The sequence below is a fragment of the Nerophis ophidion genome, linkage group LG12 (genome assembly GCF_033978795.1).
Source record: "Nerophis ophidion isolate RoL-2023_Sa linkage group LG12, RoL_Noph_v1.0, whole genome shotgun sequence".
Classification (NCBI taxonomy): Eukaryota; Metazoa; Chordata; class Actinopteri; order Syngnathiformes; family Syngnathidae; genus Nerophis; species Nerophis ophidion.
Window position 1 is genome coordinate 26,423,071 of NC_084622.1, and position 16,526 is coordinate 26,439,596.

The 16,526-nt window shown below is 38.9% G+C and overlaps 2 protein-coding genes and 1 long non-coding RNA gene across 5 annotated transcripts; 1 reads left to right on the forward strand and 2 right to left on the reverse strand.

Moving 5' to 3' along the window:
- The first annotated feature begins 938 nt into the window (after positions 1-938).
- On the forward strand, positions 939-6,383 carry tmem138 (transmembrane protein 138). Of its 3 annotated transcripts, XM_061917176.1 has the most exons (6): positions 953-1,487; positions 1,553-1,662; positions 1,745-1,924; positions 5,047-5,218; positions 5,303-5,378; positions 5,458-6,383. In XM_061917176.1, exons 3-6 carry the CDS (start codon positions 1,797-1,799, stop codon positions 5,568-5,570), a joined length of 489 nt encoding a protein of 162 aa, XP_061773160.1. In that variant the 5' UTR covers positions 953-1,487; positions 1,553-1,662; positions 1,745-1,796; the 3' UTR covers positions 5,571-6,383. The 3 variants fall into 3 exon arrangements, with proteins under 3 accessions (XP_061773161.1, XP_061773160.1, XP_061773159.1); XM_061917177.1 differs by having other exon boundaries at positions 939-1,071; positions 1,553-1,924; XM_061917175.1 differs by having other exon boundaries at positions 1,553-1,924.
- A 277-nt stretch (positions 6,384-6,660) lies between these two features.
- tmem258 (transmembrane protein 258) lies at positions 6,661-15,893 on the reverse strand. Its single transcript, XM_061917178.1, has 4 exons — positions 15,746-15,893; positions 13,642-13,751; positions 6,881-7,009; positions 6,661-6,795 (listed from the first exon to the last, which is right to left on the reverse strand). The coding sequence occupies exons 1-3, from the start codon at positions 15,746-15,748 to the stop codon at positions 6,883-6,885; spliced, it is 240 nt and encodes a 79-aa protein (XP_061773162.1). The 5' UTR covers positions 15,749-15,893; the 3' UTR covers positions 6,661-6,795; positions 6,881-6,882.
- Positions 12,342-13,628, reverse strand: LOC133563195 (uncharacterized). Its single transcript, XR_009809017.1, has 2 exons — positions 13,154-13,628; positions 12,342-13,056 (listed from the first exon to the last, which is right to left on the reverse strand). It is a non-coding gene; the product is annotated as an uncharacterized LOC133563195 (long non-coding RNA).
- Positions 15,894-16,526: the final 633 nt, after the last annotated feature.

The following is a 16,526-nucleotide window of genomic DNA, read 5'->3' on the forward strand; positions in this document are numbered from 1 at the left end:
TATGTTCAAAATTAAACTAAAATAACTTACAATAATGTTGTGTCCATGCGGTAAAACACGTGTGAGAAAATTCCAAGAACCACTGTTGTGTTTATTACCGTGGCGGGCCCTGTTGTCATGAGGATACGGAAATGAAGGCACAGTTTACTTCAGGAAAGCGTTATGGAGGTTGATGGCTGTTATATCTGTGGGGCTGTGGAGGATGTCAGTCATCTGGCTGGGGAATGTGAGAGTGTACATGTTTCTTGGGAGGAGATCAGAGATTGGCTGAGGAACAATTTGGAGATGTCCCCATTCTCTATAGAAGAGATCAAAATTGGTATTTGAGTAAACGACTGTAACATAGAAATGTTTGTCAACATTATTATTCTCCTGGCAAAATGTTTTCTACATAAATGTCGATTTATGAAAATAAGGCCTACATTTTCCAATTGTCTTAATGTGTTCTAATTATCAATCACATATCAGACAATGATTAAGAGTACAAAAGCCCTAAAATTGATATCCCTGTTAAAAACATTTAAAGTGATTTAGGTATCCCTTTTTGTCGTTTTATTTATTTATTTAATAATAATAATAATAGATTTTTTTTGTAAAAACATCTTACATCGACAACCTCAAAGTGCTACAGTGCATTTAAAAAAACAAAAACGCTCGAACCATAAATAGCTGCCCCCATCAAGAAAAATAAATAGTACAAAAAAATGTAAACTACAACAGCCTAAAAGCCAGAAAGAACACACATATATCTAAAATATATTTATTTATTTTTTCATATTTTTTAGTATTATTACTCTATTTGTATTTTATTTTGTTGTCTTTCCTTGGTGTTGAAAGTGCCTTGACTTTTGTGTGAATTATAAATGTTTGTTGGTTGTTCAATAAAAAAAGAAGACAATTATCATGCAAATAAAGTTATTTGAAAAAAGCAAGTTGACAGGAAGTGAAAAAAAAAAAAAAAAAAAACCTTCTGGAAAGCATTTCCAGCAGGCATTGTCTCCTAGGGAACACATGAAGGTGTTTTATTCTCCTTTCGAGTCTACTTTTTGTCCTCCTTGTTCCTTTTTGCCGGTAAGATGCGTCGCTTAATGCCTTCCGGTTCGGCAGCGAAGACAAATATAACAACGCGGGAGCTTAATGTAGAAAAACAGCTAAGCGGAATTCCTCGAAGTTACCACGCTGTTGCTAAGGATGCCAAATTAGCGATTATTGCATGTTTTCTTTCCTAAGCAGTATCGATTTACTGGGACATTAAAAGCGAAATCGTGGCCGTTTGTGGGGTGGGGGAATGCCAAAAAAGATTTAATGGTAAAGTACGGCCAGTTGACTATTGCAAATTAGGTCCATCCATCCATTTTTTACCGCTTGTTCCTTCATTTTGGCGCAATCAATTCCTCGGGCGGGACTTGTGTAAGAGTCTGAGCATGTCGAATATATAACGCTCTCTCGCTGACATCATTCCAGGGCCGGCAGATATCTTAATACAGGTACAAAATCACAGTTTACCTTGAGACAATACACACAGTCATCCTTTCTTTCTGTTTCCTTGCAGGCCATCATTCACTATGTGGGGATCTTTAGTGAAAGATGCCATTGTACAAAGAGCTGCTTCCTGGACTTTCTGCAATCATGATATATCTCATCCCTAAGGAGACAAAAACAGTATGTTTCTGATCAGAGACGTTACAGGAGTGGCCAAGCATTTTTTTTGGAAGAATACAACACTTTCTATGTGAATGAACAGACGCTCGCAGGCAATCGCCATTGAGAATCTTGGTGTGTCGGAGTAGTGAAATATGCTGCAGACAGGCAACTACTCACTCGTGCTGCTGATCCAGCTGACACTACTGGCCTTTGACCTCTTCGTCAACTCCTTCAGTGAACTCTTGAGAGGAGCGGCCGTCATCCAGCTTGTGCTCTTCATGTAAGTCCTTTATTTGCGTGTGTAATGATAGTAGTTTCAGGAGTACTGTACTTCTAAAATTGACTGTGGCATGGGCAGAACGATATACAGTGCATCTGGAAAGTATTCTACAGACAATGTGAAATGTTTTTCTTTTTAATTTTGCAAATGTATTAAAACTAAAAACAAAATATGCATGTACATAAGTATTAACATATTTTGCTCAATACTTTGTTGATGCACATTTGGCAGCAGTTACAGCCTCCTCAAGTCTTTTTGAATATTGTGCCACAAGCTTAGCACACCTATCTTTGGGCAGTTTTGCCCATTCCTCTTTGCAGCAGCTTTTAAGCTCCCTCAGATTGGATGGGAAGTGTTGGTCCTCAGCCAGGATGTCTCTGTACGTTGCTGTATTTATCTTCGTCTAGTCCAGGGGTGTCAAACTCATTGTAGATAGGGGGCCCCATGGAGAAAAATCTACTCCCAAGTGGGCCGGACTGGTAAAATCATGGCACGATAACTTAAAAATAAAAACAATTTCTGATTGTTTTCTTTTTTTTTAAATAGAACAAGCACATTCTGAAAATGTTCAAATCATTATGTTGTGTTTTTTTTTACACTTACATGTTGCAGTTAATAGTATTCTATCTTTATTTGTCGTCATGTATACTTTCTGAATAAATTAGGTGATAATGTTCAACAGTCAATTTTCAATCTATCAAGATAAAAAAAATATCAAAATCAAATTACAGTATTTTATTTATGTAGTTTGCTTATTTTCCTCGACTGGTGCATTAACATAATGCATCGTTTGTTTTTTCCTCATCGTTGCATAGTCCACAAATATACAAAGAATTGCTGTTGCGACATCTAGTGGACATATTTAGAACAGCAGTTTCTTTCATTCAAAAATTTCGGCAAATTTTTATTCTTAGCAAACTCATCCCGTGGGCCGGAAAAAACATGTTCGTGGGCCGTACGTTTGACACCCCTGCTCTAGCCCAAATCTTCTCAAATATTTCCTGTTACTCTCCCCCTAGGAAGAAGAAAATATTTTGCCCCCCCACTTTCAACTGTCACTATAAATAGTATAATTTATCCATAAAAAAGTGTCACTATACCTCTGCATAACATTGTAAGTTTATTAAAATTAAAATAAACAACCCACTGGCCTTTCCTCGCTTACCGCCGTGGTTACAGTGAAGCCAAGTGCTACATACACTTCGTCATATTCTGGTGCGGGACAAAAGCATGTTGCCCAAGGTCACATGTTACCCTACTATTTGAGAAGGACTTGTCTATCTTTCTGTGTGGAGTTTGCATGTCCTCCCGTGACTGCGTGGGTTCCCTACGGGTACTCCGGCTTCCTCCCACTTCCAAAGACATGCACCTGGGGGATAGGTTGATTGGCAACACTAAATTGGCCCTAGTGTGTGAAAGTGAGTGTGAATGTTGTCTGTCTATCTGTGTTGGCCTTGCGATGAGGTGGCGACTTGTCCAGGGTGTACGCCGCCTTCCGCCCAATAGTAGCTGAGATAGGCACCAGCGCCCCCCGCGACCTCAAAGGGAATAAAAAGGTAGAAAATGAATGAGCTAGTCAGGGAGGTGACCAAGAACCCTATGGTCACCCTATCAGAGTTACAGCATTCCTCTGTGGAGAGGACAACCACCTACAGCATTGGTGTCAAACTCATTTTAGCTCAGGGGCCGCATGGAGGAAAATCCATTGGCATGATAAATTCAAAAATAAAGACAACTCCAGGTTGTTTACTTTGTTCTACTTTGGCCAAAAATGGAACAAGCACATTGTGAAAACGTACAAATCACAAATAATCCTCTAGAAAAAACACTTCAAGTTTGTTGAAAATTCTGAGGAAATTGGTGCAGTTTCAAAAACACAATGAGTTTAGACGTGGTCTCAGTTTATCTACAAAGGCAGGATTAAACTTAAAGTCACAGTCTTTTTGGGATTGGACAAAAAAACATGTGAACTCTTCGAGGTATCAAACACTTCCTTTGTCATGTCCACATATCAATCCAGAGCTAACACAACAAAACTATCCAAAAGGGTTAAGTTTTCTCACTATATTTTCATACCTTAGTTGGTGCCTGTCGTGGCGTTAATCCTGGAACCCGTTGGTGAACACCTTATTTCATCGGTTTGGTCCATGTCCCGCCTCTAATGGCTCTGATATTCCGAAGCGTTGTGGGTGTGTAGCAAAATGTTTTATCCATCTATTATTATTAACAATGTTATTATTACCGAAAAAGACAACAACGAGGCATCTTGCAATGGTAAAAGTTGATTTTCAAGACAAAATATTATTTTCAAGGTAAAAGTTGATTTTCAAGACAAAAAGTTTTATCAGAGTACACAAGATATTATCGTCTATTCTTAAAACCCACACAAAGACATTATTGGGGAGTAAGGGTGCCAAATAATGTGTTTGAAGCAGAAGACACAAAACGGCAGGTTTTAAGTTTCCATGCTATACGTTGTACCTCTTGCTGGTCTTAACAGAATTGCTATTGCGACATCCAGTGGACACATTCAGAACAGCGGTTTCTTTCATTAAAAAAAAAAATGCAACTCATTTTAATACTTGGCAGACTCATCGGGCGGGACAGATAAAACCTGTTGGCAGGCCTGATCCGGCCCACGGGCCGTATGTTTGAAACCCCTGATCTACAGCAATCCACCAATCAGGCCTGTATGGTACCCTTGCCAGACGTAAGCAATTTCTTAGTAAAAAAAAAAAAAGGTTTCTGAAATACACTGACCATGAGAAATTATCTGGTCTGACAAGACAAGATTGAACTATTTGGCATGAATGACAGGCATCATGTTTGAAAGAAACCTGGCATCGCTTGTCATGAGGCCAACATCCTCCCTACAGTGAGGAAAGATGGTGGCAGCATCATAATGTGGGGATGGTTTACGGTGGCAGGACCGGCAGACTAGTCAGTATAGAGAACAATGAATGTGTACATGTAGAGATTCTGGATAAAAAAAATAAAAAACTTCCAATCTTATCTGATGGAGCTTGGGAGGTGCTGCAAAGAGGAATGGGAATTGACTGTTAAAAAAATGTGAAGGTTTTGTTACGTGCTTTGTATCCTCATCAAAAAACTCTTGCTTGCAGCATCCAGGACATCGCCATCTTGTTCAACGTGATCATCATCCTGCTGATGATGTTCAACACCTACGTGTTCCAGGTAGGCCTGATGTCCCTGCTGCTGGAGCGGTTCAGAGCCCTGCTGTTGTTCTCCGCCCTTTACCTGACCTTCAGCATCTGCCTCCACAGCTGGGTGTTGGTATGCCATACATCATTTGTCTTAAACGATCTCTGAAAAAATACAACTGTGCACCACCTTTACAAGGGTTTTCCTTTTTGATAGAATCTAAGATGGAGAGAATCTAATCGCTTTGTTTGGACAGACGGCCTCCAAGCTCTCTTTGTGTTCCAGAGGACAGGTGATTAATTTGTCAAAAAAACATTTTTATTTCACGCTCAAATATTTTCTCTGTTTAGCAAGTGTATTTCTGCTTACAGTGGCAGTTTTGTATTACTACTTCTACAAACGTACAGCCGAGTACATGGGAGACCCGAGGCTCTACATGGATTCTCTTTGGCTCCGTGAAGCCTTTGCCAAAGCTCGTCAGTAGAATGTATTTTCATCAACTACTAAGGAACAAATGCCTTCAGGTGGTAGGTGAACATTGATGTAGCAATTTCTTCTACATTCAAAGCCTTTTTCACATTTCAGTTGCTTCAGTTCATTCATAAACTAATCAACCTAATAAAAGATACTTCAAGAGGTCAAAACCACGAAGAATCAGGGCTTAAGCTATTTAGGGAATGCTGCCATTGTTTTTACATTAATGGCAGGACACTACAGTACTACTTTTTTACTACTGGCAAGAGGGCAGATGCTTGAAAGCTTTCCACTGACAGGCAAACTAAACCTGGGATATTGTGTTAATCAGTATTGAGCTGGGTAATCTATGTGGCCTTTAAGACAGGGGTGTCCACACATTTTCTACTGAGGGCCGCACACTGAAAAATCAAAGATTGTCAAGGGAAATCTTGAATTTGTATATTTTCAAAACCAGTACTACAATAGATTTATTTAAAAGAAAAAATTCTGCCCTGCATGTCAGCTTTATTAGGGTTAACATTTATGTCCCCCTTTTAAATTACACCGGTTTGCTTTTTATTCCACTTTTTATATACTTACACACATTATATATATATATATTATATACAAAGAATATTCTTTGAGTATGCTTTATGTATAATACAGCATGTTTGTCACACTTATGAAGAACCCTGTTGTCCTTAATCCTTGTGTAAAGCTTATACAGTATGAGCTGTTTACATGATACCAATGATGACTACAATGTAAGTCCATGATCCTGTCAGTAATTTTTTTTTAGTTCATGTTGTTTTATTTGTATTATTAAACAAACTTTTTCCAATCCTGTTGTAATCCATCACTAGGCTACTCTGTATTATCCTGCAGACAAGGTGAAACAGACGTTCTATTTTTAACACGAGGATTAATCAGGGGATTGGAGGTTCTAGGAGCCACTACCAGTGCATCACACCATAAATAGCTGTCTCAGTGTTAGAAATAACCTTCTCGTTGCAGGTTAGGTTGCTGTGCACTTCCATGTCTAGTTCTTGAAACTGCAAAAAAAATTTAATTAGATGTATGCGAGTGTCGCAGCTGACGTGTTAAACAAATGAAAAGTATTTAAGTTGTACAAACCCCTCTTTTATTGTGAAAACAGTCCAAAATATTGTCAGTACACCCAATCAAATGCAAAAGCCAGGTGTGTGTGCGTGTGTTTTGTCTTGTTGGAATGTGTCATCTTCGAAGTCAGCGACCTGAAATGACAACATAGGCAAATTAGCTGCACCCTAACATGAAAAAAATACATTCCAAATTGTTTTTTGTCGCTCTATAACGCACCTTCATACATAGATGCCAACCCAAAGGAGCAAGAAGAGCACACCAAAGCCCATAAAAAGCGAAGCCACCAGGGAGATGAGCAACTCCTTGTAGACATCTCTGGTGTATTTCGTTGACGTCACCTCATAGCTGATGAAGCTGAAGTCAAGGCTGATCTCACTTAAAAAACGTGATGGGCAAGCTACTCGGAAAATGTAGTTAGCCAAGCAAGTTACTCTCAATTAACTGTAGCTAAGCTACAGGGGAAACTATCCCTAGAGAATTGTAGCTAGCTACTGCAAATGTAGCTTGCTACATTTAACAGCATTTATAGCATGTATAATATTAATGTGAATGTAACAGAGTGTACAATAGGACCCAATAAGGGTCCATTACTATTAACTGTCATTTAGCTTAGGACATCCTACAACTACTTCTAGGGGTCCCTACACCCCACTCTGTATTTTGTTTGTCTTTTCTTTGGCCCACCCCTTTAATGTTATTTTCTCTACCTACATCTTGAGAAAAACTGTGATGTGGTATGGTTTGAAAAAATGGCATATTCATCTTAGTCCCCCCTCAATCTTAAATTTTGTTTCAGACAGTTACAGTATATGTGTTCAACTTTGTGGTAAAAATAAAATTGGGACTTTTCTTTAAGTCCAAATAAAGTTAAAAAAAAAAAGTGCTTGGAAGAGTTGGTGTAGAACAGTGGTTCTCAAATGGGGGTACGCGTACCCCTGGGGGTACTTGAAAGTATGCCAAAGGGTACGTGAGATTTTTTTTTAAATAAATATTCTAAAAATAGCAACAATTCAAAAATCCTTTATAAATATATTTATTGAATAGTACTTCAACAAAATATGAATGTAAGTTCATATACTGTGAAAGGAAATGCAACAATGCAATATTCAGTGTTGACATAGATTTTTTGTGGACATGTTCCATAAATATTGATGTTCGAGATGTATTTTTTTTTGTAAAAACATGTTTAGAGCACTTCAAGTTGATGATTACTTCTATGTATAGAAATCTTTATAATTGAATAGCTTGTTTATTTTTCAAGAAGTTTTTAGTCATTTTTATATCTTTTTTCCAAATAGTTCAAGAAAGACCACTACAAATGAGCAATATTTTGCACTTTAATACAATTTAATAAATCAGAAACTGATGACATAGTGCTGTATTTTACTTCTTTATCTCTTTTTTTCAACCAAAAATGCTTTGCTCTAATTAGGGGGTACTTGAATTAAAAAAAATGTTCACAGGGGGTACATCACTGAAAAAACGTTGAGAACCACTGGTGTAGAACACTCACATTAGACACCTCTGGGATAAACAAAAACAGAGACTGCAATCCAGCAGACCCTAGCAGATGGTTTTTAGGGTGTATGGAAAAAAATCATCCCAACAATTAACTCTTAAAACTGCATTTTCACTTCCTGCCTAAATTTAGGGTACATTGGCCAAAATAATAATCATATTCATTTCTTTAGCAATATTTAACTCACTAATATTCATTACGTTAGGTAACACCTAAATATGCACACAACTCTTTCACTGCAGAAACATAGCAAAAAAAATTATGTGTTAAAAGACAGCCAATCGAGGAAATACAGACAGATTTTTTTTTTTTTTTTTACCCACAGACCTATCATATGGACAGACAACTGAAAACACACCCGCAAAGCTCTGATTACACACACAGACACAATAATTTACGGACAAGTGAATTGGATTACAGATACGCATTTACAAAAAATTTAGCTAAAATAATAGTTCCATAACTCGGCCAACCAGTGAACATTGCTGCAAAGTACAAAATTTAGGAGGAAAACTTTTTTTTTCAAAGCCAAATGTCCCTTTGTGGTTATATTTCAGCTTCAAATTGGATGATCAATATGAGCTCTTTAACTGGCAAGAACAAGAATCGTTTTTCCAACTGGAAAAACTGCACTTAAAAATGTTAAGTATTTATTTCATATATAAGGCGCACCAGATTGTAGGGTGCATTAAAGGAGTCATATTTTCTTCTGAATTGAAATCACTTCCTTATGGTCTACAAAACATGTAAACGGTGGTTCTTCGGTCAAAATGTTGCAAAGATTATGTTTTACAGTTCATCTTCAAGCTGCTTTCTGACAGTCGCTTCCAGATAGGCCGTTTTGTGGGCGGTCTTATTTACGTGGCTCACCTTCAGCAGTGTCTTGTCCCTGTCATCTTTGTTGTAGCGGTGTAGCGTGCAAGGACGGGAGTGGAAGAAGTGTCAGGAGATGGAGCTAATTGTTTTAATGTCATTCAGACTTTACTTAAATCAAACACGGAACAGCTTCTCCTCATCCGGAAACACCACCAGAAATGTGTCCTGTGAAAAACCGTCCGACCGGAACTGTCTAATAACTCAAGTTTCTTGGGTGAATGACTTAAACTCACTATACCAGTATGTTTTAGCGCTTTCATGGCAAGTTTACTGACAGATGTAAGTAAGAACTTTACACTACTTTATATTAGAAATGGCAACAGTGGAGGATAAATGTCTATCCATCCATTTTCTACCACCTTTTTCCCTTCGGGGTCGTTGGAGCCTATTTCAGCTACAATCGGGCGGAAGGCGGGGTACACCCTGGACAAATCGCCACCTCATCGCAGTGCCAACACAGACAGACAGACAAAATTCACTCACATTCACACACTAGGGCCAATTTAGTGTTGCCAATTAACCTATCCCCAGTGGATCTTTTTGGAGGTGGGAGGAAGCTGGAGTACCCGGAGGGAACCCACGCAGTCACAGGGAGAACATGCAAACTCCACACAGAAAGATCCCGAGCCCGGGATTGAACCCAGGACTACTCAGGACCTTCGTATTGTGAGGCAGACGCACTAACCCCTCCTCCACCGTGCTGCCCAGAATGAATGTCCCATAACAAAAAACAAATACAGAAAAATATCACGGACTACACGGGTGAACGCGCGCAATTTTTCAGGACTTAATCAGATCCCAAATACGGATCAGCAGGTACCAGACCGAAGAAAAGTTGCTTTTTGCATAATATTGTGAAACAAAACAAGAGATAATGTCTTACCATATACACATACACACCGTAACAATACTGGTATGTTGAAGCACATTAAGTGGCTTCATAGCTTACCAAAGTCATACTAAAACAGTTTGACAGATTTTTGAGCCCAGTGTAAAATGTTCTATACTTTCAATGGCACATGTAAAATGTTGGTGTCGTTTACTTGAGTCATATTGCCATCATAGTGCAGCCTCCACTTATCTCTTATGTCTGACTGCCATCTACAGGTCACAGTTATCATTACACTACGTAATGGGGTTAGAGTGTCCGCCCTGAGATCGGTAGGTTGTGAGTTCAATCCCCGGCCGAGTCATACCAAAGACTATGAAAATGGGACCCATTACCTCCCTGCTTGGCACTCAGCATCAAAGGTTGGAATTGGGGGTTAAATCACCAAAAATGATTCACGGGCGCTGCCCACTGCTACCCTCACCTCCCAGGGAGTGATCAAGGGTGATGAGTCAAATGCAGAAAATAATTTCGCCACACCTAGTGTGTGTGTGTGTGTGACAATTATTGGTACTTTAACTTTAAATTACCACATACAATAGCTTCGAGGTGGGTAAGCTCATCAAACCTATTCCTAACATTAGGTGCACCAGTTTATAAGGCGCACTGTCGAGTTTCAAGAAAAATAAAAATAATTTTAAGTGCGCCTTAGAGTATGAAAAACACGGTAAATTCAAATTTTCCTTACAGAAATTAGTTAATTTTATTTTTTTCGTTTCATTATTTATGATTACTAAAAGTTATTTATCTTTCAATTACAGTACAATGGTACACATCCATCCATTTTGAATTCTAAGAAATGTTTTTGTTTTTTTTAATTGGTTACTTGCATTATTATATATTATTATTACATTACATTATAATCACAGCATATGTATTGGTTATTTCTTCAGTTTAACAGCATGATGTATTGTTGATTAATTATTCAATTGACTAATTGTTCACTCATACCTTAAGTATTCAAAAGTTAATAGTCTTGACAGGTCATTTAACTGTGTGTTCACACTTGTAGTCTTGTACTGTGGACTGGAGCAAAAATATTAAAAAGATACTTTGTGTGCATTTGAGTAGAGTTCAGTTTGCATTCATATTTAGTTAGTTAAGCTTATGCATAAAGTCGGGCCTCAACTCGACAATGTTTTTTTCCCAAATGCCGTGGCTGCTGATTGCAGGAGCTCTGTGCTCTTTTGCATTATCCTTTTGTGTTCTTGATGTTTCCCTCCTTTTTCATGTGTTTTTTGCCCTTTGGTTCTGCACTACACTTTAGTGACTTCTCTGTGCTTTTTTTGTGAACTTTTGGATCCACCTCAGGGGAGTTTTGGCCATGACTTTGTTTGCACCGGAGACCAGTTGCTGGCTCTCGTGAAGAGACAGGACTGCGCGTCAGGATGGACGAACTTCATTGAGCCCTGCCTAGCTAAATGAGAATGTGTTGGACACTTAGGTTTCCCTAGATCAGGGGTCAGCAACCCGCGGCTCTTTAGCGCCGCCCTACTGGCTCTCTAGAGCTTTTTCAAAAATATATGAAAAATGGAAATGATGAGGGGGGAAAAAACATATTTTTGTTTTAATATAGTTTCTGTAGGAAGACAAACATGACACAAACCTCACTAATTGCTATAAAGCACACTGTTTGTATTAAACATGCTTCACTGATTCAAGTATTAGGCGAGTGCCGTTTTGTCCTACTAATTTTGGCGGTCCTTTAACTCACCGTGGTTTGTTTACAAGTATAACTTTCTCCGACTTTCTAGGATGTGATTTATGCCACTTCTTTTTCTGTCTCCTTTTGTCCACCAAACTTATAACGTTGTGCATGAATGCAAAAAGGTGAGTTTTATTTATGTTATTGACTTATGTGGAGTGCTAATCAGACATATTTGGTCCCTGCATGACTACAAGCTAATCAATGCTAAGATGCTATTTAGGCCAGCTGTATCTACATATTGCATCATTATGCCTCATTTGTAGCTATATTTGAGCTCATTATTTTCCTTTAAGTCCTCTTGATTCAATTTATATCTCATGACACACTATCTGTATGTAATGGCTTTTAATTTTTTGCGGCTCCAGACGGATTTGTTTTTGTATTTTTGGTCCAATATGGCTCTTTCAACATTTTGGGTTGCCGACCCCTGCCCTAGATGGATTCTCGCTCATCCACGCGGTTTTATTATTGGCATATAGAGTGGGCTCTCTGGGTTGCTTTGTTAGGTCTGTTCTTGTCTCTGGCTGTGCAAACCCCCCCACCCAACCCACAAGACAATGGCGTGGAGCACCGCAGATACCACCATGGTGTATATGGGTGTTGAAATGGTGTTTGGATTTTGTTTAGTTTTTTGTCTATGTATGGTGCAATCATATGTGCACAATAGCCTATCTATTGTTCATTGCTCTTTTTTTTTGGTGTTTGTTTTATTTTTGTAGTTTTATGTGTGGCGACTTGTCCGGGGTGTACACTGCCTTCTGCCCATATGCAGCTGAGATAGGCTCCAAAGACCCCAAAAGGGACAAGCGGTAGAACATGGATGGATGGATAGATGTAGAAGTGTCAGTTGGGAGCATCAGCCCGGTGCTCTTTTATTGTCTTTTATGTCCTTTGTGATTTCCCTCGTGTTTTCATGTTTTTTTTCCCTTATTAAAGCGCGTACCGCGCTTTGTGATTTTATTTGTGAAAAGAGCTTTATATACAGTGGGGCAAAAAAGTATTTAGTCAGCCACCGATTGTGCAAGTTCTCCCACTTAAAATGATGACAGAGGTCTGTAATTTTCATCATGGGTAGTACACTTCAACTGTGAGACAGAATGTGAAAAAAAAATCCAGAAATTCACATTGTAGGAATTAAAAAATATATATTTGTAAATTATGGTGGAAAATAAGTATTTTTTCAACCATTCAAAGCTCTCACAGATGGAAGGATGTTTTGGCTAAAAAACTCACGATACATGGCCCCAAAGCATGATGTTTCCACCCCCATGCTTCACAGTAGGTGTGGTGTTCTTGGGATGCAACTCAGTATTCTTCTTCCTCCAAACACGACGAGTTGAGTTTATACCAAAATGGACACATGGATGATACAGCAGAGGATTGGGAGAATGTCATGTGGTCTGATGAAACCAGAATAGAACTTTTAGGTACAAACTCAACTCGTCGTGTTTGGAGGAAGAAGAATACTGAGTTGCATCCCAAGAACACCAAACTTACTGTGAAGCATAGGGTAGAAACATCATGCTTTGGGGCTGTTTTTCTGCTAGGGGGACCGGACAATTGAGCCGTGTTAAGGAAAGATTGAATGGGGCCATGTATCGTGAGATTTTCAGCCAAAACCTCCGTCCATCAGTGAGAGCTTTGAATGGTTGACCTAATACTTATTTTCCACCATAATTTATAAACAAATTCTTTAAAATTCCTACAATGTGAATTCCTGGATTTTTTTTCCATACTATGTTTCTCACAGTTGAAGTGTACGTATGACGAAAATTACAGACCTCTGTCATCATTTTACGTGGGAGAACTTGCACAATCGGTGGATGACTAAATACTTTTTTACCCCACTGTATAAAATGTGCTTCCTTACTTGACAGTTACGGCTTTCAGAATGCATCAATATTTACAAAGAAATATACGTCGTACTGTATGATCCTTTTTTCATCATTTTACACCACGAATAGTTGATTTAGTGTAAAGGATACACGAAGAACCAGGCGGTGAAGAACATGCCGATGGCCAGCAGGACCACTGTGAGGTGGGGGAACACAGCCGGGTTCACCGGGCTGGTGTATCGCGTCATCGCCTCAAGTTCCTGCAGAAAAAAGGAGCAGATAATAGAATATTCCACTATCATATTGGACCACACACTGTATTAGGGCTGGGCGATATATACGATACATTGCGGGTTTGTCTCTGTGCGATATAGAAAATGACTATGGGGATAGGTTGATTGGCAACACTAATTTGGCCCTAGTGTGTGAATGTGAGTGTGAATGTTGTCTATCTATCTGTGTTGGCCCTGCGATGAGGTGGCGACTTGTCCAGGGTGTACCCCGCCTTCCGCCCGATTGTAGCTGAGATAGGCGCCAGCGCCCCCCGCGACCCCGTAAGGGCCAAGCGGTAGAAAATGGATGGATGGATGGATGGATATATCGTAATATTATAGGACTTTTAGCTGCGGGCGTACACTTCGGGCTCTGCTCGCTCTTTCCTGTCTTTTCTTCTCGCAGACAAACAGGCGCACATTCTTACATACGTCACAAACTGTCACGTCACACGTCACATACATATACGCCCTCGCAGGGCAGAGAGGTAGCGACGTGGCTAACGTAAGCTGCTAACGTAGCTGTACGAGACAAAGAAGGTGGGGATCTGGTAACAAATGAAGGAAAACTTAATTCCCAATAACAACAGCAGGGTTTCCATCGTCTGGCGGAGGTTTGGCTTCAAGTGGGAATATGTCGAACAGACAACTGTTGTAAGCACAATACCAATGGCGCGCAATTTGCAAAATGCGCAGCCGCATTTTGCAAATTTAATGTCAAATCAAATCAAATCAAATGTTTATTGGATTCATCACTATACAGTGAAGTGAAATTATGTTTATATAGCGCTTTTTCCACAAGTGACTCAAAGCGCTTTACATAGTGAAACCCAATATCTAAGTTACATTTAAACCAGTGTGGGTGGTACTGGGAGCAGGTGGGTAAAGTGTCTTGCCCAAGGACACAACGGCATTGACTAGGATGGCGGATGCGGGGATCGAACCGCTCTACCAACCGAGCTATACCGCCCCTCAGTGTACAGTGTACATCCACGACTAAACTACTGACTAAACTACTACCAAGTGTGGATTCAGGCCGGGTGGCCTATTTCAAGTTCCAGGTAACTCTTCATTATTACGTTTTATAAATAGTAAACCAAGTTGTGGTAGTAGTTTAGTCAGTAGTTCTGTCGTGGATGTACACTGTAAAGTGATGAATCCAATAAACATTTGATTTGATTTGACATTAAATTTGCAAAATGCGGTTGCGCATTTTGCAAATTGAGCGCCATTGGTATTGTGCTTACAACACAACCGTAATTTGTCAAGTGCGGGGGAGAAAAGCGTTGCTATAAAAAGTAGCATTACTGCTAATATGTAGCATCATTTGTAAAGTCACTCGCTAGAGAATGAAGAGAATTTCCAAACCTTAGTAACATCCCACATAGTGAAGGACGAATACTATTTGATTTCCTATTATGCAGCTAATTTTTATTTGACACTTAAAATGTCTCTGACAATCTTGCAATTTATGTTTTGGAAATGACTTGAATGATTGTGTCATTGCGTAATAACTTTGATAAATACACTTTTGGTGAATTGACTTAGTTGTGATTTCGCCTCTCTGCATGAAAGTTTAAAAGTAGCATATATGAATGCAGTATGAAGAAGAATGTTTGAATGTAGACACATAGAATCATCATATAACTGTGATTATATGCATCAAGTGTTCATTCATGGCCAAGGCAAAATATCCTATTATATATCGTATATCGCGAAATGGCCTAAAAATACCGCGATATTAAAAAAGGCTATCTCGCCCAGCCCTACACTTTTTGCATTCTGTACTTTTTCACCATTTTGTGTTCACTCTTCGTTGAGTTTTACTCATTTCACATGCTAACGTCACTCCACTAGCTAGCACCTTTTTTTTTTTACCAAACGACAGATAATACAGCAACTGTGTGGATTGGTGGTGTACCATTCAGTTAAATGAAGTAATTAAAACACAATTTAGAATATTATTAAAGCAGAAAACATACCATTTTGAGGGGCTGCTGCTTCTCTGGTCGAAGAGGGTAAGGCCACGTACGACTGTCGTTTCTGGGTTTGTGTGACGTAGGGGTTGTAAACTATACCCTCGGTAAAGTCTTTCAGTTTTCTTAAATCCTGATTGAGTCAACATCTCGTTTTCACCAACAACATATGTTGAAAACATAAATGTGAAAGGATCACTACTAACAGTGTTATTATGCATTGGAGCTATGTTGGCTAAGATGTAATAAAAAGAGCGTTCTGTAAGTGCCTTTAAGGCTATTTGTAGGGCAAAACCCGTATCATGGTATCAGGACAGTTATAATTTCCTTGCCTGCCTCCTGCTGGCCAAAATAAACAAACAGCCTTCTTGCGCCACAGATATTTTTTTATTCACATATTTATTTCATTTTACAGTATTACAGCATATTCTTGACAAAATGCTCTGATAGTGTGATGAAAAAGTGGACTCTTAATTAAATGAAGTGGCATTTATGCATTCAAGTGTTAGTGTCATATTTTAACTTCACATTTAGAATGTTTTCATATTTTGTGAACTCTTTGTGAAGAGCTGAATGTTAACACGTTATGATTAGAGCAACACAAACACAAACAATGAAAAACAGGAAAACATGGGGATATTTTTTTACACATAATGTTGCCTCACATGGTCTAATACAGTTCTACTGGAGGATGTGAAGCACATGGACAAAGCAAACAAGATTCACACATGTACAATATATATACAGTGGGGCAAAAAGTATTTAGTCAGCCACTGATTGTGCAAGT

Excerpts from the sequence above, each read along its gene's own strand:
- tmem138 (XM_061917177.1), top strand. The coding sequence starts at position 1,797 with ATGCTGCAGACAGGCAACTACTCACTCGTGCTGCTGATCCAGCTGACA. Across the intron at positions 5,219-5,302 it reads GCCTCCACAGCTGGGTGTTG|AATCTAAGATGGAGAGAATC; the intron begins GTATGCCATACA and ends CCTTTTTGATAG. Across the intron at positions 5,379-5,457 it reads CTTTGTGTTCCAGAGGACAG|TGGCAGTTTTGTATTACTAC; the intron begins GTGATTAATTTG and ends TTCTGCTTACAG.
- tmem258 (XM_061917178.1), bottom strand. Across the intron at positions 7,010-13,641 it reads TTCACCGCCTGGTTCTTCGT|CTATGAGGTGACGTCAACGA; the intron begins GTATCCTTTACA and ends CAGCTTCATCAG.